Raw genomic sequence first — 26590 nt, forward strand, 5'->3', positions numbered from 1 at the left:
TTGTACTTCTGTAATAACAATTAGGGGCCGGAATGTAAGCGCCATTTGAATATAATGTTTTGAGTTGATTGTGAAATTTGAGCTTTCTGGGCTTCTATAGCTCTGTTAGATATACAGGAAGTGAAGTGTTAAAAAACATGTGTGTTCAATAAAGATTGAGGGAACGACGGAGCAACACGGTTGTTTTACCGTCGTTGGCACCATCTCAGCTCAACGAGGAGTAAGCAGTCTCATGTCGTTCTTTGGTGGTTAAAGAAAAAAGAAAGAATAAAGCTACTGCATAACACAGTTTCAACACAAAGTTCTAACTTATTGGAGGTGGGGTTTATTGTTGTACCACAATGTTAATGCAGTTGTATTAACAAGATAAACCAATTATTGAGTGATAATGATTAATGCTAAATTAAAAATGAATTGCAGTATGTACATTCATTAACATAACTAAATAAATCAATACATAATACGATCGATTATTATATTTCTTAATTATTTGCACGTTTAGCAAGGCTTTTATTTTTAATGTTCACCGGAAGTCTGCAGCAAAATGAACGATGATCAATGCGCATGCGCACTCATATAACCTACATTAAACGATCGTTGGTGAGCGTCCTGCCCTGATTGTTAAACCATCATCGATTCATTCGCGGTAGGTTTACCCATACTTTGTCATAGGAATACTAAGCAATTTACGCAAACTGTTATTGTGCGCTAATGTTAATCTTCACCGCTGAAAATGACTGTGTTTTTGTGTTTGTTTGTTTTATTAAATCGAGCCTGAAGAGGGTTGATTATTCCGTTGACTGCCGCCTTGCGCTGTTGTATCTCTGTTTAAAGCAAACACCTGCACATCTCACCTTCTATGTTGTCACAGGTAAAAGAGATCGGAGAATCATCATCATCATCACCACCATCATCATGGCATCCAGCGGTTATTGTGTGCAGGCAACGGTGCTGATGCTGCTGCTGGCCGTGCAGCTGCTGTGTCTGGGTGCAGCTGATGCGGATCAGGAGGCTGGGACTGTTATTCCCGCTGAAAGTAGGTGCATTTATATATTAGAGGGAGAAAGAGAGAGAAAGCAGTGTTTTTCTCTGCTTTGTTTATTGTTGTCAGGTGCACTGACTGACTGAGCTGGGAGGTTGTGTAACACCTGCCTCCACTGCCTGTTGTTTTTTAATGTGGGGAATGGAAGGTAAGCTTCAGTAGCGTGTGCAGACATTTCAAGGAGCAGGAGCAGCCCCCCCCCCCTCATAAGTTATATTCATTAGAGTGGCAAATCTTGTTCTTTATTGTATATTTATTTCATTAGGACTGTAATTTTCTCCAAAAACAAACATTTATTTGAATTCCTTGTGAATGCACATCACTGCCCCACCATACTCCACACACCTTATGAACACATTTACTTAATAATTAGAATAGATAAATAATAAAAAATATACTAAAGTCACATCCAGTAGCCCTTTGTCAATGCAAACAGCTTCATTTCTGATATTATTTGACAGAAACACAAGTCTGTCATCTTGATTGGGATCAAGTTATTGTATTGTTTTTATGATACTCTGTGTGTAAAATAAAGTATTGCATACAACCTGATGTGGTCGGAGGTAGCAGGAGGTATATTTCAGCTATATCTGTTCAATATCATGAGTGCTTTTTAAAATTTATTTAAAATTTTTTTTATTTCCCAGGTCGACCGTGTGTGGACTGTCACGCATTTGAATTCATGCAGAGGGCGCTGCAGGATCTAAAAAAGACTGCGTTCAACCTTGATGCCAGGGTAAGTGTGGGATTTCTCCTCAGCTGGATGGTTTCGGATGGCTGAGTTAAATACACACTACACAAATGTACATGAAATGAGTTAATAACAATTTTAACTGCAGTTTAAATTTTTAAAGTGTGTGAAAATGGCCAAATAAGAAGATTTTTCTGGATAAATTGTCCACACAAATCTTAAACATTTTGGAGTAAATGAGCTAAGCCAGTGTCATGTTATTTGAAAACTATTTTTATTTATGTGTGTTTTTGTTTGAAATTGGTACAAAATCATCAGCTCCTCTCTGTATTATAATTATCTCATCAAAAACCACTGTCTTCATTACAAGCTTTGCTTTTTATCAGGGCCCTATTGTTTCTCTGTTGAGTGTAACATTATTATCTGCAGGAAACAATGGACAACAAACCTAATTTAGATTGTAAACCCTTTTCTGCCTTTGTATCACAAATGAAATGGCTGTTTTCAGAAACAAGATTAAACTGTTCACAGTGATTTGTCTTGGCAAGATACCAGAGTATCTCTCATGACTTTTTACTATTTATACTACACACTAGAGTGGGCATTGTATTCACTATCATTTGTTTTATCTCTGTCTTTTGTGTTCTTCCTATTTTGTATATGCAATTTGTGAAAGTCATTTCTTTAGGTGATGAATTAGCCTGTGATGAATAAAGCCATTAACTTTATGGTCCGGAGTGTAACATTTATTAGGGTTTATTGGGAAATTAAATAACGCTGTCTGTAAGTATATTTGAATAAGTGTAAAATAATCACTTCAAAATCAAACTATGTTTTTTAGATAGGATTTCATAGCCTTTAGAAGAAGACCTTTCTACCCAGCCAGGCATAGTTCACCATCTGTCAATTTTGTGAATCATGTTCTCATGTAGAGGAAATAGATGATAAAGTACCTTTACAGCTGGCATTAAAATATTGCAGTCGCATCGTGCCTGACCACATGCAAGTACAGGTGCAAATAAACCTGACGACGGATTCTGCCAACCTGCTTCAGGAAGTGTTCGGATACATTACAAATGTAAATGTATGCAACGAGTCTCCGATGTGTGTCCGCTCCACCCACATCAACTATGTGAACGGAAATACGTTGGCGTCTCAGAGCACCGCTAACATGAAAGCGGCGACAAGACTGTCTCCTCTGCTTTCGTCAGTTTTCCGCTTATTGAAGATGACATTGTGTGTTCTTTCCTCTTTGTTAATAGTAGAGCTGCAACTAACGATTATTTCGTAATCGATTCTTTTCTCAATTAATTGTTTGGTCCATAAAATGTCAGAAAATGTTGATCGGTGGAAATGGCGATGTTCTTGAATGTCTTGTTTTGTCCACAAGCTAAAAATTGTGAAGCAAAGAAACAAAGAAAATATTCACATTTAAGAAGCCAAAACAATCAGAAATCTTGTTTTAATAATGAAAAAACCTTCAAACCGATTAATCGTGTCAAAATAGTTGACGATTAATTTAGTAATTGATTGATAGTTTCAGCTCTCGCTAATAGCAGTTGTAAATGCATGTGGTGAAGAGCTATCCGATCACTATCTGATCACAGAAACCACATTCTAATGCCAGGTGTGAAGGGGGTCAGTGTGTCAAACATGGCATCGGCCAAATCGACCATTGTGGAGGCTTCAAAATGGAGGTTTAGATTCCTAATGGCTGACATCACAACTGGTTGCCACTTTTGTGGATGCATTGCTTGTGGTGATCTACAGTCTCACCTTTAGATGGCACTATTTCTTACACACTGGACCTTTAAATTGACAGTTAATGTAGTTACATTTTGATTCATTTTATTTATAAAACAATAACAAATCATATTGTGACATTTTAAATGTTTCTCTGGCAGACAGAGACGCTGGTGCTGAGAGCAGAGAGGAGGGCCCTGTGCGACTGCATGCCCACCAACTCACTGCGCTGAGGTCATCACCTGAGGACGTGTCCACACCGGCCGTCCCACTCTCCTCATGTACAGCCACTGTCGTCTGAAGTCACCCACACAAGAGGCACTTTATTTTCTTTGTCGTCACGTCACTGTCATTGAGTGAAGCTTTGGGTTCATGTCATGCATCTGAAGGCATGCTGTTGTTTTTGCCTTATTCTGGGTGGATTTTGTTTACATTGTGACACACGCACGCACGCACGCACACACACACACACACACACACACACACACACACACACACACACACACCTGTTTAAAGTAAGTTACTTTTCGTCGTCATAGGATTTGGTTCAGCTCTCATTTGTCTTTTCTGAAACAAAAACCTTTTTGTACTTTTTAGTATTTCACTGTATAATGTAGATATACTATAGTAGAATACATTGGTAAATGTTCTCATTGAATGTGTTGTATAAGATGAACGTTTACAGCAATTATATATATATATATATATATATAAATATATATACACAACTGTAGCATCACATGGAATTTATCTGCTTAACATAAAATGACTGTAATTTTACTGATTCAAATTGTTTGGATTAGCAGCATAGCTTTGTCTGCAAAACAAACAAATACAGGGTGGGGGGTGAGGTTGTTAACTTAAAGTATTTATTTGTTGAAAATAATTATTTGTCAAGAAATGTCTGCAGGAAGAAATGTGAAATGATATTTTCTGATTTTCTTTTTGTAGTTTCTGATTTAGCACAGCACTGTAGCATGAATTCACAGCACTTTTTTTGTTAACCTGTAGATTGTATGTATAGGTTATGTACAGTATATATGCACATATACATCTGTGTACAGATGTTTGTCTATGGTGGAACAGTAGTGACGAATGCTATTAGCTGCAGCAGGGGATGTAGAGATAGATACAATAAGTGTCTCGTTGTTGCTTTTCCATAAATATTGTTGACATGATGTCACAGAAACGCCCATCTACTCTGTCTACATGTTGAACCATAATCAATAAAAACAAAGAAGGGTCTGGATCTGATTGTTTTCTTTGTAATAGTAAAGTTGTATGAGGTATTATCTTCATCACTAGCGTCGTCAAGCACACCAGCGTTTCACTCACAGAAGAAAAAACAGGTTTTAGCAACTTAATAAAAAGCTCACCAAAAATAATATCTACTGATTTTCTCTTAAGACTTTGGTGCAGGGGAAAAAGATTCCGTTTCCAGACAGGAAGAAGCTTTCTGATGGTGAGGAAAAAGTTGCTAACATATTCTTAAGATATCTTAAATTCAAGCAGGAATATCATGTATTTGTTGAGCCCTCTGATAAGTTGCTGAAATCTGTGTTACTTCATGCGATCAGAGAGAATGAGAGATCAGGTCCAGGCTGGTTCAGAGAGAAACAGCGGTGTCTGTGTGGATAATGCATGAAAACCTAACACAACCACACTTTAAAAAGTCTGAACTATTATGTAGTTGTGTTATTTAATTTTAGTCACATTATATAGACAGGTTTTCCATCAGTGGACATAATAATGTAGTTTAATGAGTGTTATGTAGTTGTGATTCACAATCGTTATAAACAGATAAATGAATGGAGCTTTAACACAGGAAGTCACACACATTCACAGATAGTACACTCCTCTTTATTTATTTACAACACGGATTAGAGCACGGAAAAGAAAAAAGACATACCCTGCAAGACCCTCATCTACACCAGCAGGAGGAGCCCCAAGTAAAGAAGAGTGTCAGTTGTGTCGCAGTGATGCAGCACTCTCCACACTTCCCATCTCCCCCATGACCTGATACAGCAGGTGGGCTGAAACACTGTAAATAAGGAAAGAGGAAACCAAGGAGCTACACTGGCCACTGATGGACCTGCAGTGACCGGGCAAGAATTTCAGTCTCAAGGCACCTGTTTGTCCTGATGGGGCCATCAAAGCAAATCCTCGTCACACTGCACCACAGCACAGGAAACCCCACTTATCCAGCAGAGGCAGCTTGCGGCTAATCTGGAGAAGAAAAATAGTCAGGAGAAGTTTGACTTAAGCAAAGAGGGAATACAAGCATTGGCTGAATCACTTTGGAGGAAAAAAAAATACTTTCAAAGCAGTCATCACTTTCTTTCTCTCTTTCACCGCCTTGTTCTCTCGTTTCAAAGGCCTCTCGACGCGTCTTTCATCTGCTCCTGCAGAAGCTGTATGAAAGGTTCCAGCTGTTTGAAATTCACCAGCAGTGGAAAAGGAAGCAAAACTGCTCAATATTTTCTCCCCCCCCGGCCCTTTGCATCCCTTCATCTCATTTGATCTGACCTTGCCACATATGTTTTCTCAACTCGCCTTTAGTTTTAAAATTCAGACGGAACTGGGAGACAAGGTTAAAACTGTAGTGGGTAACTACAAACGACTTTGACACAAAGAAGAAGAAGAAAATAAAACATGACCAGTGTAGTGTGTAGACACACCCGGCACATTTTGTGAAACCTGCAGATTTCTTTGTCTTGATTACATTCCATTGCAAGCACCAGTGGTTTCAGGGGACACTAGTAGCATGTCTTAGCTTTAAATAACCATGAAAGAATCCTTTATTGTTGCTGCCTTGTGTTTTATTCTATACTATTTGTAACCATAGCTTTCAAATGGTATTTGTTGTTTGTTGACTACGCTTATCCTTAATGAAGATATACATTGAACAACAACAATAAAACCCTTCACATGATGTGAAGTCACCACAAGGTTTAAAGAAAATCAAAATGACACCCTTTAACCTGCAAACATGATTATTATGTTAATTCATGCAACAATTCACACTGTTTTGTTTTTTTAACCACGTCATCTAACAGTTTCTTAGTTTTGGGGGGATTTCTGAGCTTTAAAGTGACCAAAACAAAACCAAAGACTATGACTCAAATATGTCAAATATAAAAAATGTTGATTCAAAAAAAAAAAAGTGTGGGGTGGGGTCTCTGTCCCTGAGAGAGAAGCCAGAAGCAGTCACAGCGGGGAGGCTGGAGAAAGTTGCCATGTTCGCAGGGCAACATGAATTATATGCATGATAATGCATTAAAAATACATATGTATATGTTTGCAGGGCTTTCATGATTAGACATCGAGTGACTATCTTGGAAAATGCACAGCCAATGCAGCAGAGGAGAAACAGAGAAAAGACTGGAAAGTGACAGAGGAAGATGAAAGTGCAAAATCTTTTCCGACTTTGTCACATCACATTTTTCAGACACTGCATTGGCTCCCATTCATTTGGTGCTAGCTCTAACCTGGACTATAACCAACTAACCTTGACCTAACCACAACTCAAATCTTGGCTTCAACAGTTCATCAGAAATGAGGTTCTGCCTCATTAGCACCAGGTCTGGGTCTCCATGTGGACGACAGGCCCTGACAAGATCAGTGTTTATGCCAGAAAATGTCCTAAAAAGGTCTTTTCCCCTGTATTTGTGATCACGCTGAGGTTTTCTGGGACTTTCACACAAATCATAGCCTTATACCTGCAACTCCAGCTCCGACTAAACTTTTCCAAATCAGCACAAAGCTCACTTTCTCCTCTATAGAGATGTTAGGAATCAGTATGATAAACATAGCCCTCAGTCTGATATAAAACCTCTTTTTCTCTTTAGTAAGCAGTGGCTTTTTTAAAAACAGCCTTTCAAATGAAATGATGTGATGTTTAACAGCTCATTAACCTTCAGTATCTCACCTTGAAAAATGTAGGAGGTGCAGAAATGGAATGAAAACCATTCAAAGCGCAGCAGTAGTGAGTCTGACATTTAACGACCAACTCTATGTCATTGAGAATTGATATTTTCATCTTTTTCTCCATCAGTCGTCTGTTATGTAAGCACAGCATGTTTGTTTTGATCTACTCTACTCTGCAAGGCCAGATTCTGTACATGACACCATTTACACGAAATCAATACAACATGCTTACAAAGGTATGGGAATACATTAAAAACCAGAGAAAGCACTTCAGAGAGTGCAACGTTCCACCAACGCTGCTCACTCTAATGTCATGTCCTTAATCCACATCACCAAAACATAACCACAACCACAAACTAACACCCCCAGAACATTTCAACCAAATCCACTTTTTGAGCTACAGTGCTCACAGACAGACAATGAATAAGTTAAAGGGTGGATTTGTTCCATTTTTAATACACTTGTGCTCACTTTGTTATTTGGTTTGTCCATATTTCTCAAGTGAGGCTCAGGCCCTCAACAATATCATGTATTCATGATGCATGAATGTCATCCATAGCAATGAAGAGAAAGGGAATTGTTCCTGCTCCCCGTCAGGAATAACTGATAAGAAACACCTGTGACCACAAGGGGGAGACAGGCCTCTGGGTTGTATCTCTTTGTGAGCTTGAGTCAGAACTCAATACTTTTTCTTTAGTTAGTTGAAAACTGCATGCAGTTACAAAGAAGTGAGTAGAGAACCAATCAGGTTTGAGGCTGAGCAGTCTCGCTGCGCTGCCCGCTAACCAAAAGGAGTCACAGAGGTTGTGGCAGTAAAGTAAGACGTGCAGGATGAGCAGCAGTGGTATGAGAGGAGGAGGAGGGAGTTAACTCAGCTGCAGGAAAACACAGAATGTCACAGGTCACAGTCAGGCCTCTTGGAACAGCATGTGAATCGCTTGAAAGGAATCGGTTAATAAAGGGAACAGCAACGCACAGCTCACTCGCTACTGTGTGTGGTGACATTAATGCTTATTAATGCATAGAACGGAAACAACCAATAACTTTGATTTGATATGAACATAAGACAGTGATTAGAGGTGCAATATATAAGTATATATACAAGTACAAGATGTGCTGTGCCAATCTCAGCTGACAGGGGCGAAAAGTGGAGTAAGCCCTGGACAGATCACCTGTCCATCACAGGGACACATAGAGAAAAACAACCATTCACACTCACAGTTAAACATAGTGCTCCAAAATGGAGGCCTCCATAGACAAGACCCACTTCTGATGTCAATATAAAGGGCTCATTCAAATAATATTTTATTCATTCAGGTGACTGCACGCTAGAAAAGAAAAACAAAACAGTTGAATTATCCATCCATTTTCTACCGCTTTATCCTCCACAGGACAGTCGTGGGCATGCTGACATTATTTCATATTTAATTTCTGCCAAACAGAAACAATTTCACCTAAATTTTAAATTTAACCTTTAAATTGTGTCACTTGGTTTTGTTTCATTATCTAGCTATCTTTAATTAACACACATATTTATTAAATATTCTAAATAAAGAAATGAATTCATGCAATGCAATTATGCAAAGAAAGATATTTGCTTTTGCTGACATCACAAATAAACGTAAGATAATGACTCATCACTTTTTTGTTTAGTTGGAAAGTGATGCGCTTTACAACTTTGCTGTTTGCAGTTTCATGGTTGCGATATTACCCACGGCACTTGAATGCACCACTGTCAGGAGTTTGATCAAAGGGTAAACAATGCGCATGCGTGGAACATCCTCCACACACACACCCGGTGTCTGCATGAAGTCACATTTGTTGCAGGGACTATTCACATTAGAATAGGAGGAAATCCTTGCTCATCTATTTAAACCGCGGTTTTCGATGTTATGGAAAGACCATCACAGCATGATCACGTGATCTCTGCCTACAGATCCCCCCGTAATATGTGGGAGGAAGAAGAGGGGGACACCTTAAACACCGTATTTGTGCAGTGGGGGTGGATGCAGACTTATCAATAGCAGGTTGCCACCGATGATCCAGTTCAAACTAGTTCTGCTTCTCCATGAGCTGGGACTGTGGATCTGCGGGGTTTCCTCACACACACGGTTTTTATAGATAAGCTCAATATTAGCTTTTTAGTTGCTTTAATCTGACCTCTTTTTTTTGCTTTCTTTTTATTTATTTGTTTGTTTATTTGTTGGGTTTGTTCTGCACCAAAACACAAATAGGCAAGAAAAATGAATCTAAGATAACCTTCATAACATAGCACAAACTGCTGACTTGCACTTGCATCTATGAAGGAAAACTTTATAGCATATTATTATTGGTTGTATGTGCCCTTAGTGCGTGATAATAAAATGGTTACATACGTCATTATTTTTATTAGAGTAATAAAAAAAATCGGTTTCAGCATTCGGTTTATATAATTATTGTTAATACTACTACTACTTATAATATTATAATAAACCTTATGATTTCAAAATAAAAGCATACAAATAAACGGCTGCACCGTCGACGACGAAAGCGTCACTTCGTGTTATAAGAGTAACGGTTAATTAAAGGGGAGTGTCGCGGGACAACAAAGGAGCAGAGCGAGCATCTTCATCATCGCCATCATCTTCTTCTTCTTCTTCTTCATCATCATCATCATCATCATCACAGTCGCTGCCAGTGACCGGCAGATATACTTGTACGTACACACAAACAGGGCGATGGGAGGAGGTTTGAGGCGTCATCTCCATGTTGGTCAGGAGGAGGACGTTTGACAGGAGGAGCAGGGAGACGGAGCGGAGAGAAGCCGCTGGAGGAATCACTGCAGTGCAGCAGAGCTGTCAGTCAGAGAGGAGGAGGCTCCTCCGCCGCTGCTGCTGCTGCTGCACACACTCACCACACCGCGTTCACGTGTCAGTAAAAACGCCTCATAATAATCCCCACTTCCATCCATGTGTTAGCAATGGTCTTTTTCTATGTGCGCAACAGCAGCAGCCAGCAGTGCATGTGACGCGATCATGAAACAGACAATAAAAAAACACCCAAAACACCTAAAGCTGCTTTTGTCCAGAAGCTGCTGCAGTTCTGACGCACCAGCCTCTGATTTACCTTTGCGCCTTTTGTGCCGCTTCTCGCATCATCTTTTTTTTTTTTTACAACCACGGCGTCGCAACAAAGCGAGGATCTTCCTCATTCTGAGACAAATATGAAGACAAACCTGCTCAGAAACACACACACACACACACACACACACACACACATGCGCGCACACACGCTGTCTCTCCCTCCTCCTAACGACGTATCACTTCCACCAATCTGTGCAGCGGGAGGACAAACCCCGAACCCCTGAACCCCTGTCTACCCGCCCTGCCTGCTTATAAATACCGCGTGAATCACGCCGGCAGGTCTTGGTCGTCAGAAACGCTCAGGGTTGCAGCAGAACATCCCTCTTTCGTCTTATCCCCCCTTCATCGTCTCTCTGTTTTTTAAGAAAACCTCACACCATCATCATCAACATCATCCATTCTCACGTTTTGCCCAATCTGAACTGTAGTAGTTTTTTTTACGGCCAGTTGCATGCATTTGTCGTCTCCCAAAATGGTTTGCGAGACTAAAATCGTTGCGGACGAACACGATGCTATACCCGGGACCAAAAAAGAGTCGATGATGTGGAGCTCCGTCGCGTCCGGCGCGGCTCTCAGTCCCGCAGCTGAGGCCAAGGATGTGTTGAGGAAAGATGCGGTTTTTATCCGAGAGTTCGAGTGCGGGGATCAGGAGGAGGTGCGCCGCATCTTTTACGAGGGTATTATGGAGAGGATACCCAACACGGCGTTCAGGGGACTGAAGCAGCAGACCAAGACCCAGTTTTTGTACGCTTTTCTCACAGGTAAGTACCTCCTTTACTTTGCATTAGGATGATTGACTTATTTATTCACAAACGTTCCACATTCATTTGGAATTCAATCCATTATCTGGAGGCTCCCGGTCACAGTGCAGCCTCTGATGCGCAAAATAATGTGCTGTTATCTGGGAATGTGGTGTAAAAATGCCACACAGTGTAACGTTTCTCTGTAGACGACGCACGGTTCAGGTGGAGAGTGTCGGCCGACGCCACGCTGTGCTGTGCGTCCGAACAAAAGGCATGAGCACCAGGCACAGGTGCATGGTGCATGTGTGGAACCGGCGAGCCTGCTGGCTGCTGCTGTGACGACATGCCGGTGCCGTGCATGACTGAATCAATGGATGTGAGGATTGGTCCGCAGGGTGCGCGCACGTAGCCCGAAGCACTCCCCTTATTATTACCCCGCGGCGCGCACACGCGCCGTGCACACCCCTCCTCCACCTCCTCCTCCTCTTCCTCCGCCTCTGCTCAGCAGCCAATGCGCCACAAATGCACTCAACCGATTTGACTTCAAATTACAGCATTTTCATCACTAGAATTATTTCATTATTTTGATTATGGCATCACTCACAGTTTCCATAATATAGTGCTATCTCGCATTTATTTCAGCCCTGTTGCATAAATGTTTTTGACAATATCTTGTATTTACAAAGGAGTTGAACAAATTATGTCAGTCTGGTGTTAAGGTGTTGACAGCCTGATGAATCCTCGCATTGTCCTCTTGGAATATGCTAAAAAAGAAATGTAGATTGTCAACTGACCTCACATAACACTGCTGAACTCAACCTGACCGAGTGAAGTGACCCTAACAGGCTGATACGGTCGACACTACACCAAATATTAGAGTCTGCATCTTTGTCATCAAAAACAAGCAAACAAGAGACAAACCAGACCACTGTAGTATGTTCCAAGTATGTTAGTGCCCCATTAACCGTGTAAAACAGAGTTGTTTTCCCCCTCTACGTTCCAGTGCTGATGCATCACACCATGCTGGGGGTGCTGTGGTATAAAGTAACTTCTAGGTTTTGTGCATGTGTCACACACACACGCGCGCGCACTCGTATCCAGCAGCCTGCATGTACAGTATAGTAGTGGGCGACCCCCAGCGTCACATCCCGCTAATGACTTCAATATTACTGGTTTGATGAATTCAACTCATGGAATGTACAAGGGGGTGCTTCAGAAAGTTCTCCACCTCATGCCCAGAAAACACCCACAGATTCTTCTAGAGTTATTTTCCCAACATTTCAATTAAATGTATCATTTGGTGAAAGAAAAGGCTCAATTATGTGTTTTAGATGTTTATCTACAGCTGTTCAAAAATCAAGTTCCAATGAATATCATGTCACTTTACAACTATTTACTCTTCCTTTGAATATAATTGGTTTGAATCTATGAATTCATGAAAACAAAGCTGATGGAAACACAGCAAGTCTCCTTTAACTTCACTGCATGTGTCCAACAATAATCACATTATTCAAATAATAATTTGAATTTTTGTAGGCAAAGTGTTTAAGTGTTTATTTTACACACAAATGGGAGTCATGCCCCTCTTTTTGGGTTGAGGCCAAGAACCTTTTGAAGCACGCTCTACTGAAAGTGTGTGTGATTTGACTGCAGCTATGCTCATGTGCCATATAAATGTCACTTTTACCGCCTTGTGTGAAACTAATCCTGATTTCTCTTGTGTGTGATAATAAAATGTGTTTATATTGTGTTTTGATGCAACTGTTTCACTTGATGATGATGCCTTGAACATACATTGTGCCTGCTCTGTTTCTGCTGTGTCTTATATGGGGTCAAATTCCGCCAAAATCAAACATGTGATTCTCTCTTCTGACAGGTTTCGTTTATTTTTCTTCCATTTCTCCATAGTAATGTGCTTTTTCGTGACCAAATCCGTCACGCTGACCTGCTGCGCGCCCCTCATTCTCATGGGTGCGCGCTACTACTACAGCAGGAAAGTTATCCAGGGTTATCTGGACTGTGCTCTGCACACGGACATGGCTGACATAGAGGCGTATTACATGAAACCCACAGGTAAGACTGGGAGACGCATCGCACCGCAGCAGTGTCAGTAATGAATAACGGAATGTGTTTTGTTGGGTTTGATAATGCTCCAGCACCAGTGTTAATTTAAAGTGATAGTTAAAAGTGTTTTTTTAATGTGCACACACACAGGCCTGGTATATACTATACTACAGCAGTAGTGGTCTACTACTGCCTTGTTTGGTAATTTGTGTCACTGAGCTGAATTCCAATAAAGGGTTTAAAACACCAAAGTCACAAAATAACACATATGAACTTACTGAATAAGGCAGAGATGGCTCGACATCTCCTGTGTGCTGTGATGTAAAATCACTGATTTTCTCTATGGGCTTTGGTGTGGGAGAGTGAGCAGAAAATATGTAAACCTATGAGAAAAATCTGCAAACATATATTTTTTAAGATATCGCAAGCTAAAGTATGCGTAGAGCCACCCCCCACCACACAGTTAGACATATTTTCTGTCCATGTCTGAGGCTGTCTCACTCACTCACTTTAAAAAACGTGACTTTCCCTTCACAAAATAACCAAAAGACCAATCAATAAGTAGAAAAGTTAAGGGCTGTGACTCTAAAATGATGAGGAGGAAAAGGGAGTGTGACTGACTCTCACATGTAGAAGGAATCTTCATGCACATGATGTTTCTGCATTCCCTCTCTTCCATCCTTATTCCCCCCTCACCACTCCTCCTCCACTCCTCTCTTTCTACATTCCTTCCCCCTCCCCTCCCTGCTTCCTCTCTGGCCACAGGACTGGAGGTGGTGGTGGGGGGGGGATGCATCTCAGAGCAATTGATCTTGTGGAGGAAAAAACTGCTGATGCACTTTCTGCAGCAAACACAAGAATTGGCAAGGCTCATTTCCTCCTCGCAAACCTCCAATCGAAACAAAATCGTCATTCCAAAATGAGTATTTTTTTACTCGAGAGTTTCCATTTCAGTTTGTTTGACGATAACAAACGTCACATTGTCCCATACGTTCCCTTTGTCCTAACTTACAGGACATCCGCTTTTAAACCAAACCACATGGCCAGTATAGAAAGTAGGGGTTAGTTAAACCAGTCAATTGCCCCCCATTGTGTCATTCTCTCTGACACTGTGCCCTCTGGCCTGATAATCCACTGCATACACAACTGCAATTTAGCATTCCTATTATTGCTGCATGGCTGTGATGGTTTAGGGCAGGGTCAGGCACCACCGCTCCTGGACAATGCTAACGATTACATCCAAGCTGAATGAATGGGCCCAAGGGGTGGGGGTGGAGGTGGGGGTGGGGGGGGCACCTGGGTTCCAACACAAATTCCTGATTTCTGTTGTGACGGTGTGTTGTGCTGTTATGCGTGAACATTTTTACACATAGCGGCTCATGATTACGTGCAACAATGGCGATCAGCACTGAGAATGCATTGCGTTTCAAGCAAGTAGATCCAACATGGATGCCAACGTTACACAGTGAGTGTGTGTGATTGGGCGAGACGACTAATGTGCACATGTGCAATAATAAACCATTGTCAACAAAGTCAGAAAACTGAAATAATATTTTAAACACCAGTAAATGTAAGAAATATTGAAAAATAGATAATACATACAAAGTAAACAGACTTTAAATGTCTTGGTCACTAAATGAACATGTCTTCCAGCAGCACAGCAAAATATGGCATCAGATGAAAGACAATAAATTCAGTAAAGAAAGAGTCCAAGACAGAAAGGAGGAGGAAAAAAGCTGATGCCATTAGTTACCTGAAACTTAAAAAAATGTGAATTGAACAAACTGGAATAAGTGAATAATGACCACAGACTGCTTGGGACAAAAGAACTAACTGAACAACTGGAGCCACACATCCCCAAACACATGCCCACAAATACACCAATCAATACTCTTATCTGCTGTGTGTGTGTGTGTGTGTGTGATGAGATCACTTACTCTGCTGCCACTTAAGGCCAGCTGTCACCTTTTTCTTCACTCCACAATGTGTGAGTGTGTAGGTGGAGGGGTTGTAAACAAACTCAAGGAAAAAATGGTTGGGAGTATAAATGTGTATGGACGAGCGAAAACTAAGACTAAGACTAATCAAAGAACTCAATTTAACATCTCAACACAAATTTAGTCATATGAAGCCATACAGCATCTGCTGACATCAACTACCAACAATGAATCAACATGTCACCATACACTGTAGCTGTGTCTCAGCTGCATTCAAGTGTCTTACTTGAACCGTTGGCTTCTTCCAATGAGGCTGACGTTTGCCTTCACCAGATATTTTTAAATATATATATATATATATATATACATATAAGATTTTTACAATGTTTTGTCTAATTAGGGGTTAAACCAGCAGTCAGGCTTTGAGGGACGGGAAGAAGCGAAGGTGGAATTGGTGACTAATGCCGTGTTTCTGTCATAGTACGGTTCAGTACAGTACAGTTTGCAAAGGATTAGCCCTGGATCAGGCTTGTGTGTCGACATAACAGTACCTTTACTTGGTAGGCGGGGTGTACGCTAGGCCCAATGGCCACGTCAGGGAGATATGTAGCACGGCGATAACAAACGACAATATTGAAAGTGACAACAACACAGCAAGCAACAATGGAGGGCGTCCAGAAGCTTGTTTTTTCTTGCTCAGATTGCAGCTTTTTGTCTCAACGTGACGTCAAGCTTAATATGAGATGAGACTGCAGGCATTAAAGAAACACCGGTCACAAAGGGCCTGACTGTGAGGATCCAGAACTAAGAATTGAGAAACAGCTTGTATTTGCTTATAAAAACCACCCTGCATTGCAGTCATTTAACCTGGAAATTAATATTGATTACACACATAGGTAAAAAAAAAAGTTCCCTTCAGGTTTAAGCAGTATATTTAAACCATATCACCTCCCTTGAACTTGCTCAATCACTTTAGGTCACTGTGAAGAGGTGAAAAAGTGAAGGTAATATAATGAGGCGACACTTGACACTTAGTGAAACCCTCCTAGGCTAAATCTGATATGCACTCAGTCATACTGGTGGTTCAGTGCGGCGTCATTACCATTGCAGGGTCTCATCAAGGCAGGAGACATGATAATACCTGCCGGTCAGCCTCAGTGTAGCTCTGTCTTATGTGTGTGGGATGAGTTTGAGCCTGAGAGAGGAGCAGCTTCCCTCCAGTGGTACTGTGCTTATTTTAGCTCTGATGGACAGAAAGAGGGAGAGAGACTGGGACAAAGTGGGGGAAAACCTGTGAAGGGAGGGAGGGAGGGAGGGCTACATAGAGAATGGGGGAACGACAGAGTGTGTGAGGGTGTGTTCCACAGTGACATAAGATACAGTAAATTTTGTGTGTGAAATACAGAGTATGCTGATGAGCACACACAAAGGGTTCATTTAGGTAGATTTCAGAGCTGTCAGCCAAAGCACCTAAGATTAACAAGCTGTTCCTCCATCTATCCTCCCCTCCCTTCATCTCGTCCTCTTGTCGAACAAAGGGCATTTTTTCTACCCTACCTGTCCCACTCCTTCCCCTCCTCTTTCTTTCTCATCAGTGCAGCGGCCAACTGGGTTATCCATCATCCTGACACAGTGGAAGCGATGCTTCCGCCCAGCTAAGGAAACACATGCAAAATAACACAGAGCAAAAGAGTAACTGTCAGACCATAGTACACATGTACAAACAGTGCAATTCACAGTAAACTTGAATACGTTAACAAAACAGCAAGACAAGTCATCCATGACAATGACTAATGATCGATGAAAGCCAGCTTCTCTGGCATTGTAACTTAAATATAAATATAAGACATCATGTTGAAATCTTTAACTCTTTTTCATTGTTTACTGAATGAAAGACATTTATTAGTAGCGCTGTCTCAGTTTTATTGTGTATAATTGAAGCTGTAAATGTCCAGTGTGGGACATTTAGGATTCTTGGCAGAAATTTCAATTGACTACTTTGTTTGTTTAATTGTTTATTGCGGGCTAAGTGTGTAATCACTGTAAAATCGTTTGGTTTATAGCTTTAAAATCATCTATACAGATGTTTCTACAGTGCAAGAGGTGCAAATGAAAATGCAACCCACCACTCAACATCAATAACAACCAGTTATATTGAGTTACTTAAGTATGTTTTTTGAATTTTAACTTTTTGCATCATAAATGCATCTTTATTGTGAAATATATGTCGTTTCATAGCCGCACAAATGCTTTTATTTTGAAATTCTGTGAACTATCATCACAAATATTGTTTTTGCTATATCATGATGGAAAATTGCAGTATAATTTTAAACTCATATCACCCACTACCACTGAACAGTTGCTTTTTCTGTTATACAGTCTGCAGTCTCACCATTAGATATCACTAATTCTTACATACTGGACCTTTAAAGTACCATGAATGAGCTTAAACGTACATAGAAACACAGAGGAAAGCAGGACAACGCAGAAGTTCTTCAGCTGTCACTCTTGTTAGCCGTGTAGTTCTTTACATGTTGGTCTGGCTGCTGTTCCTCGACAGTACGCACAGTGAGTAAGCGGAGACTTCACAAGTCCATTTCCTCTCCGAGTTTGTGAACGCGTGCAGTGTTGTAAGGACATAGAGTCGATCATTAATAATGTATTGAAATCTCACAAAGCCTCAGCCTCCGTTTCAACATTCAAATCAATACTGAACAAAGGCACTCATTGGGAAAAAAAGAAGAAAAGCAAAAGCTGATGACGAGTGAACAGCAGCTGCACTAACTGCAACAATGTGCATTTTCACACTACCGTGACCCTCTGGTGAGCGATCACGAGGCTTGATGGTGACAGATAACTGATTTTAAAGCCTGTTATTGACAGGTTGGTGATTAGTTGTGTGGTGTATAGATCTGAGGTGATTTCATTTACAACATACAGGAAAGCCTGTCCCTCCCTAATACCCTTAGATCCGGAAAAAAACGAGGAGCGAGACACAGGCCTCCAGAGATCGACCAATATGGGTTTTTCTGTGGCTGATGACGATTTGTAGAAATCAGGGCAACCAATTGCCAATAACTGATAGTCGTTTTTTTTATTGTTTGTAACAATCAGTCCATGACAATTAAAAAAATAATAATAATAAAATAATAGAAGTAAAACTTTTGGCCTGATTAATTGGCCCAACTGATTAATGGTCTACTTCTACATCCCTACTAGTACCTTTTTGTATAAAAAAGCATACATTCTGCTCTAGAGAAGCCTGCAGTCCACGCTAAAGTATTTAAACTTTTAAATCTATGTAATATTCTTCCGTTCAGTCTCAGTTTCACTTCGTCATCAGCCTCATTAGAGCAGAGTATAAATCAGCTGCCTGTGTATGACCAGTGTAAATGAAAGGTCATGTGATATACTTGTTCAGGCACATTAGCACGGACGCATATTTCTTCTGAAAAAGAGCTAAACACTCGTCTGGTCTCACTAAGTTGTAGCCAGAAGAGTCTCAGGCTGTTGCTATATGTGAGCAATGGCATGCTCACAGTAAAGGGTAGAATGTGTGTAAAATGTGCTGTAGTGCTGTAGTAGCTGCGTGTTTGCATACAAACAACATAGACGTAGACATGTCGATGGGCAGGAAAGCAGTAAAAACCGAGCGTAAAGGGCCAGATAATGAGCTCCTCTGAGCTAATGGAAATGTGCTGCGTGAGTCTCTGTAAAGTGTATACATTATAACACACAGGTCAGTGCATCAGTCCACGCTGCATACCGAGTTCACCTTTAAGGCGAAGTTAATGGCAGAGGCATCGTCAGCGCGTCCGAGTAAACATGAATTATTCATTTTTCTGTAACTGCACTGCTGTAAAGCATGTCACCTGCGTTCACCCTCATTTACCCGTGATGGAGGACGAATCTGCTGACGTATGGGGTTTTTCATGTGACAGGCTAGCTCGATCAAACTCCCAGCGTACACTCTGATCCGGTGTGATATAGCTGTATGTACAGTATATGACTGATTAGACCACTTTCTCAGTTCGCCGCAACTGGCATCAGCTGCCTGTCTATGTGATTTAAGGCTGCAATTTCTGATAATTTTTTACGATCGATTGACTTTTCAGTTTCTTTCGCAATTAAATGATGAGTGGTGTGGTCCATAGAATGTCAGAAACATGCTTGGTTTTGCCCACAAACAAAAGAAATTAAAAGTTCAGAAAATATTCACATTTAAGAAGCTGAAAAAAGGGTAAAATCAATCAACAACCAAAAATTAACAAATCATTGGTAAGAAAAATCACTTGGCAATAAAATGAGTAACTGATTAAGACCCTGTCCAGACCTGATAATAGACAGATCACGCTAAGGTCAGGTTTCCTAACACTCCCGATCTGTCCTGAATGTTTCTTAACATCTAAGCTGCACTAATGCAACCTGTTTCAGGACATATCATAGTAATTATAATTTTAACACTCGTTAAAACCATAACTTTAATCTCACAAACAGACGTGACTTCAGTCATGCAATACTATCAGACCTGACTGAGGGAGCGTTTGTGTGTATATAGCAGCAGAGCAGGGGCGGGCAGGGGCAAGAAGCTTTTATCCTGTCAAACCACTGGACGATCAAGTTTTTTTAAGCAGTAGAATTCCCTTTTTTGGGTATGAATTTTGTGTTTTCAGTCATACTCTAATCTATGTAGAGTAAGTGCAGTGTGGGAATGCCGGGCGACACCAGATCTAACACTACTGTCGTGTGGAGCTGATAGACAAGAGGTGCTTTCACACCAACAGTAGTTGGTGCGCACCAAACGATCCATTCGAACCAAAAACTCTAGTTCGTTTCGTTTTCGTTGGTGTGAAAGCATCATTTGCACTCGGGTACGTACCAAATCAAGCGGACCGAGACCGCTAAAAAGAGGTGGTCTCGGTCCGCTTGACTCCGCACCAAATGTCAGACTCTGGTGCGGTCCCTCTGGTGAGAACGCGAACTCGGGTCCAAACCATATTCTGCAGTAAATGCCATGGACATAGCCTACCTTGTAGGTCTTTGGAGCAATCTTCGTCACATTCATAAAAATAGCGCGTCTCCTCTGCCTGAAATGACGTGCTATACGTCTTCGCCGACTCCAGTGCATCAGCAGATTGTTCTCCAGACGCAGCCGCGACTCATTCTCAAATTGGATATTTTGGCAAAACTGGCCAATACAGAGAATGTAATAAACGAAGATCAGAGCAAATAGCAATGTGCGAACGTGTTGCTCCATAGTGAGTCAAAAGTGGCGCTTTTCTACCGGAAGATATAAACACATTGATGAAACGTCAATCGTGCCAATTTTGGTTCGTTTGCTGGTGTGAAAGCGGACCACACTGGAGTCATATGTTACATAATAACAATTGTATTGCCTGGTGAGGATCAAATAATCAAACTAGTGGTGTGAAAGCACCCTAAATGAGCAATGTGTGAACTCATGTGACAATGATTTGAGTGTTGAAAAGTTGCACTGTGCAGTTTTAAGGCTGGTCACATATGACAGGATCACTGTTAAAAACCAGGTCTGAGTGGGACCAAAAATAACACATACTGTGGCTATTCATACACAAAACAACTAAGAGGAGAACACAGACAATAGAGTGGAGCGACTTGTGTAAGCTTCCATCGGGATGAACTAACACCTACAGAATGCTCAGGACAGAAGTGAACTGCAGGGCGGTGTCTAGACTGAACGCTTATCAAATGAATTAGCCTGCTAGGTTTCATCTGGAAGAAAAGAGAATAATCGCGTTAGGCGATACAGCAAGTGCGCAGGAGTCCATTTGCAAGTGTAGAAGAATGTGTGCAGGGGGGCAAGTATTTAACACTACTTCAGGACTTAACTGTAGGTGACTGGACTCTCGCATCTGGGTTCTTCAGCTTCTTCAGGGCTGATGAAACATCTTCAAACTTAACTCAAGGAAGTCCAGTCACCTACAGCTAACTACTGACCTGGATGACTGACAACCCTCACAGACATATTTAACACTACCACCCACATGCATACAGGCACAGACACATCCTTTTAAAGAAGTTACACAAATTAAATTAAGAACACAGTAATAAAACATAAAATCACTTTTAGTATCGCTCTTTCTTCTGGTTCTCGCCTTAATTTACATTATTTCTCATCGTGGGATCTTCAGGACCCCTCCCCCTCTGAAATAATGGTAGATTCTCTGTCCTCCCTCCCCCCCTTCCTTCACATTTGTATGCCCCTAGCAGCAATAATGGATCCTTTCAGACTCATCCTTATACTGTTAGCGCAGATGCCTCGCCTCCCTCCTCCTCTGCTCACGCTTTCTTTCAGAGAAAACAGATGAATGACTTTGTCTTTGTCCTGCTTCACTCACTTTTTCTTACTTAGCTTATTCAAAAGACGTAACTGACTTTACTTGTACTCATCGAAAGATGTATAATGCAATGACTGTAGTGCTGGTGTATGAAGCTTTTTTTTCTGAGGCACTGAGCAGCTGGGCTGGAGAACAGCTCAGGAATAGCTGATGTGACGTGAAGGACTGAGCTGCTTCTTGGTTATTAAGTGATATGTGAAGTAGCAGATTGAGGCAGATAGGGATAGGAGGAGGAGGAGGAGGAGGAAGAAAGATATGAAATAAGTCAGAGATTGGCTGGATGCAAAGATAGAGACATCCCAAAATCTTTAGCAGCAATAGGTAAAGATCTTTGTAGTCAATTTCAGTCTCTTAAGTTTAAGAACTGGCCAATACAGAGAAACAAAAATACCTCACCTAGTAAAAATACTTGAAAGCTGCAAAAACACAATGATTCAACTATATTAAAGTTATTGTTTCTTAAGTAATGGTTTATTTTAATGAAAACTGAGTCAAGCAGTTCTGAGAAGCTGGTTCTTTGAGCCAAACTCTCACGTAGGCATGCTAACATACTCACAGCAATCATCTCATACCAACGTAATCCTCCTAAAACCTCCCCTCTTTCGTTTTCGCTCTTTCTCTTTTTCTCATACTTATTCCCACTGGTTTAGGCCAGTGGGATTGTGCATCTGTGAATTGGCATTCATGCAGGTTTATATTGGATTTGGCTCCTACTGGCATGAGTGGGAACACAAGTCTTGGGTAAAAACTCTTTCTCTTTCTTTTCTTCACTTTTGGCGGTGAAGCAAATTCCTGGGTAATTTCCAGCAGAACACCACCCAGGTTTAGCAGATTAAAAATTCTGGGTATTCCTGCTAATTTTAAAAGACGATTCAGTGTCTCTTAAGTTCTTATCGCCCTCAGTAGTAATAAAGACAGCTCACTCAAGTTAAGCAGTATCACTGTCAGACGCAGCAGATGTGAAGTTACATTCGGACACTTTGACAAGTAAAGCAGATCAGAGGGAGACGACATACTGTATTTCAGTGAGGGTCATTGTTGAGTAAGCTTTCTGAGACATGGTGTTAAGTAATGCACAGTCTGATGAGCAGATAGGCAGCGGGTGGTTGGCATGCATTCTTTCCTGTGCTGCCCTCATTCCTGGCATGGGCTCAGTTCAGACAGATGGTCAGGAGGGCTTTGTGGAAGAGGGCCCCCACGCCGTCAACACACATACACAGAGACACATGCACTAGCGTAATAAGGCTAACAGAGCGCCACATGACTTGACACTGCAGCTTTGACCTCTATCTATATCGAAATCATTCCACAGATATAGTGGACGCAGCGATTTGCACAGACGATCTCTAAAAACATCCATCAAACAACAATAAGACTCGAGCCTTGTTTATGTGCGAGGCACCATGGTGCGGACTGCTACCAGCAGGCACATGGGTATTTATGGTCAGCGTGCATATGCTCTGTAACTTCTAGGTGGCATACAAAGAAACGCTAATGCATACAGTGGTTACACTCAAAACTAATTTTTTGAGTTTCATGCATCAGATACAATAGATTAGTGATGTGTGACAGATGTGGGAAGTCCCTTAGTCTCAAGGTTTCATGCAGCTTACATGTGACTTCTTCCCTATGCTTTTTTAATTATGACATAAAAAAGTCTTTCTCTCTCTCTCCAAAACATTAATAGTTTTTGTGATCTATAGAGCTCCTATAAAGATAGTTTCCCCAACATAAATTAAGTTTGTGAGCCACGAACTCAGATGTGCACGATAAAGTGCTGTGACAAATTCTGGAGCCTCTAAAGACCCTCATCATGATGGTTTGTGCTCCACCGTTGGACCTTTTTGGCTTTGTCAGGAGCTCTGTCGACAGTGGAACGACAGATTTATCATGCTAAATCAGTGGTAGTATCCGTCAACGAGAGGGAGAGAGAACTGTGATTGGCTGTTCGACTCCAGCCAGGATTAGAATGGATACAGAAACTACCGAGCAAGCAGAAGACTTGCAAATAAGAGGGCATTCTCCAAGGAGCTCATAATATGAACCCTCTTTCATGAAGGGATGTTTTTTCATTTCCTGTGTGCAAGGTTTTCCCAACCTAACAGAATTTAACAGGGACAGACAGAATTCATCCTGACTGCACTCACAGGATGCTTATGTGCACTATTTTTAGGTTTTTTGAGACATTCAGGTAGTGCATTTGCAATTTCAAGGAGCTACTACATGAATTCCTGCCCCCAAACAGATTAGTGAAACACTGAGAAGGCAGTAAGTCTGCTGGGTTTTCCTGTTGCTGCATCTTACATTATGAGAGTTGCTGATTCTGTAACAGGAGCTTAATTCAGGGTCTCCAGGGGCACAAAGAAACTGCCTAACATGCTGAGAATCCAGCAGAAACACGGTGGCACTGTTTGTTTTTTAAAATGTATGTGTTTATGAGAGAGAGATCCAGCAGAAATAAAGAGGATAACAAGTTATGTGTCAAGTTAAAGGGGAATGAGGGGAAAGAATTTGGATTTAAAACTCATGGACACAGATTGTTACTGTCTACATGCAGCTCAGGCTCTGCCCATCACAGAGTAGTCACATTTACTTCATCTATAAAAAAAAACAGATGGCACTCTGGTATAACTCCTGCCAACATACAGTTGTGTAACAGAGACAGGACAATGAAAGGACAATTTGCCTTGAAAGATTATGACAAGTGAAGTGATTTTTAGCTAAGGTTATGCAACTAAATGCAACATTTATTTAAATATATTATGTTGATGCACTTGACCAATTGTCTCAAAAAAAATAACTTGCTGCTTCTGATTCTGTGTCAAAGTGAACAGCTTGGAAGCTGAAGCATGACTGTACAGTGGATTGATCATAAATGAGATAATCTGTACTCTGGTGGAGGAGCATTGTCTGTTGACTTCTTTATCTGTACTGTTCACTATGTATTTACTTTTTATGTATTGATATGAGCTGTCGTAAAATGCCAATCTTTTGACGCTTTTTATGTCAAACAATCATGAAAAGTTGATTTTTTTCCCTGGTCTCTGAGATCAATGAGCCTGTTCCATCACGTCTGCACTTTAAATCCGCAGCATCTCACTGGCTAATGCCATTAAGCACCAGTCAGTCACTGGTCTCATCTTCTCTGAGCTTGTAAGCTATTTGACATGCTACAAAATGCTGCTAATAGAAACACAGAAAGTATATTAATTCAATTACAAATTGAAGTGTACACAATTATCCCCTTCAGTGATCAGTCAAATACTTAATAATACAGTAATTAAATAGTAAGTATAGATCAGTTAATTCTAAAATAACTAGCATGCCAAAATAGCAGCTCTTAGAATGACATTGAGGAAAACTCTGGAAATATGTTAGCTTAGCACAAAAACTGCTAGCCTTTGCCACCCCCTGCTTATACCATTAATGTTCACAAAAAGACACATTAGAAGTTTCAATTTAAACAAATACTTCTCTTATAAACTACTCTTATTCTTACTCTTAATTGTGATTATTATTGAGTTTGATTTTGTTACCCATGAACAGAGCCATATTAGTGTTTTCAATTCGTTATACTAAGCTAACTGAACATTGTTTCATGCTGTATTTATTACTATTAAAGATAACTCAAATTTTATTTCCCTAAATGATGAAATAATATTGATACTAATTTCATCAAACATCTCTTGTTTCTGTCAGGTTCCTGTTTCTGGGTGGCGGTGCTCGACGGACGTGTTGTGGGCATTGTGGCAGCGCAGGGCCGCGAGGATGACAACACGGTTGAGCTGCGGCGCATGTCGGTGGACTCTCACTACCGCGGCAAAGGCATTGCAAAGGCACTGGGCCGTCGCGTTCTGGAGTTTGCGGTGCGCAACAACTACGCGGCTGTAGTCCTCGGTACAACGGCTGTCAAGATGGCCGCCCACAAGTTGTACGAGTCACTAGGCTTCCGGCGAATGGGCCAGAGTGACGACTACACGCTTCCCGGGATGAGCCGCACGCCTCTGGAGAGGCTCTTCTTTCAGATCCGCTACAGCCGCTACCGCTTGCAGCTCCGTGAGGAGTGAGAGGTGACAGAGAAAGGGAGAGAAAGAGATGGAGAGAGGGAGATGGAGAGAGAGAGGGACAGAGAGAGAGAGAGAGAGAGAGAGAGCGCAATGACCCTCCTTCACCCGAGAGCCCTGACCACATCCTCTCCTCTGACAGCTTTTATTTATTTTGTGTCGTTAGCGATAACTTCAAGTACAAATTAATACTTCTGCTATTTCATCTTTAAAGTCACTAACGTTTTTATTACTATTATGCTTTTGTTGCTTGTTGTTTTTGTATTATACTTTTACATTTTAAATAAGAGGTGGTTTCTTTCCTTCTACCTTATCAATCAATTTTTTTTTGTACTTTAACACCTCTCTTTTTGTTCTGGGATTTAAAAAAAAAAAAAAAAAATGGCATTCACAGAAGACTAAATGGCATCCCAACTAGGCACCCTCCTCGGCTCATTTGGTTTTAAACCCATGTGACTAAGATCAATACCCCCTTTCATGACTATTCCACAGTTCCCCTCTATGCTCACACACACACACACGTTTGCGCTAGATTCACCCTCAGTTCTGGTTTCATTAGAGCTGTGGAGAAGGTCTCTGATAGGTTGGAGTGACAGGAGGGTGGTGCCACAAGATATGATATAGCTGCACATCAGAGTTTATGTATGTATGTGTGTCACTATTGGAAGTGTGTGACCGTGTATGTGTGTATTTGACGAGGACATGGTTAGACATTACTCCATGCCTCAACAGTTGATGAGTTAAGCTGTTTTTATTTGGCGTGAACAGATGCGCACGTTTATTTCTATGAGTATTATCTAACTAACATAACTACTTTCTACAAGTGCTTATAAATTGTTTACGGATTGATTCAAAATGAATCCTACCATTTTGAATATGT

The 26590-nt window shown here is 41.0% G+C and overlaps 2 protein-coding genes across 2 annotated transcripts; both read left to right on the top strand.

Annotated features, from left to right (window-relative positions):
• Nucleotides 1-912: 912 nt before the first annotated feature.
• Nucleotides 913-3724, top strand: nicol1 (NELL2 interacting cell ontogeny regulator 1). The gene is made up of 3 exons (XM_083905028.1): nt 913-1036; nt 1690-1778; nt 3638-3724. Exons 1-3 carry the CDS (start codon nt 916-918, stop codon nt 3707-3709), a joined length of 282 nt encoding a protein of 93 aa, XP_083761154.1. The 5' UTR covers nt 913-915; the 3' UTR covers nt 3710-3724.
• Nucleotides 3725-10976: 7252 nt separating this feature from the next.
• nat8l (N-acetyltransferase 8-like) lies at nt 10977-25713 on the top strand (the record flags this gene model as incomplete). The annotated part of the gene is made up of 3 exons (XM_083909959.1): nt 10977-11286; nt 13177-13341; nt 25346-25713. 3 exons carry the CDS (start codon nt 10977-10979, stop codon nt 25711-25713), a joined length of 843 nt encoding a protein of 280 aa, XP_083766085.1.
• Nucleotides 25714-26590: the final 877 nt, after the last annotated feature.

The sequence above is a fragment of the Microchirus variegatus genome (genome assembly GCF_963457635.1).
Source record: "Microchirus variegatus genome assembly, chromosome: 2".
Lineage (NCBI taxonomy): Eukaryota > Metazoa > Chordata > Actinopteri > Pleuronectiformes > Soleidae > Microchirus > Microchirus variegatus.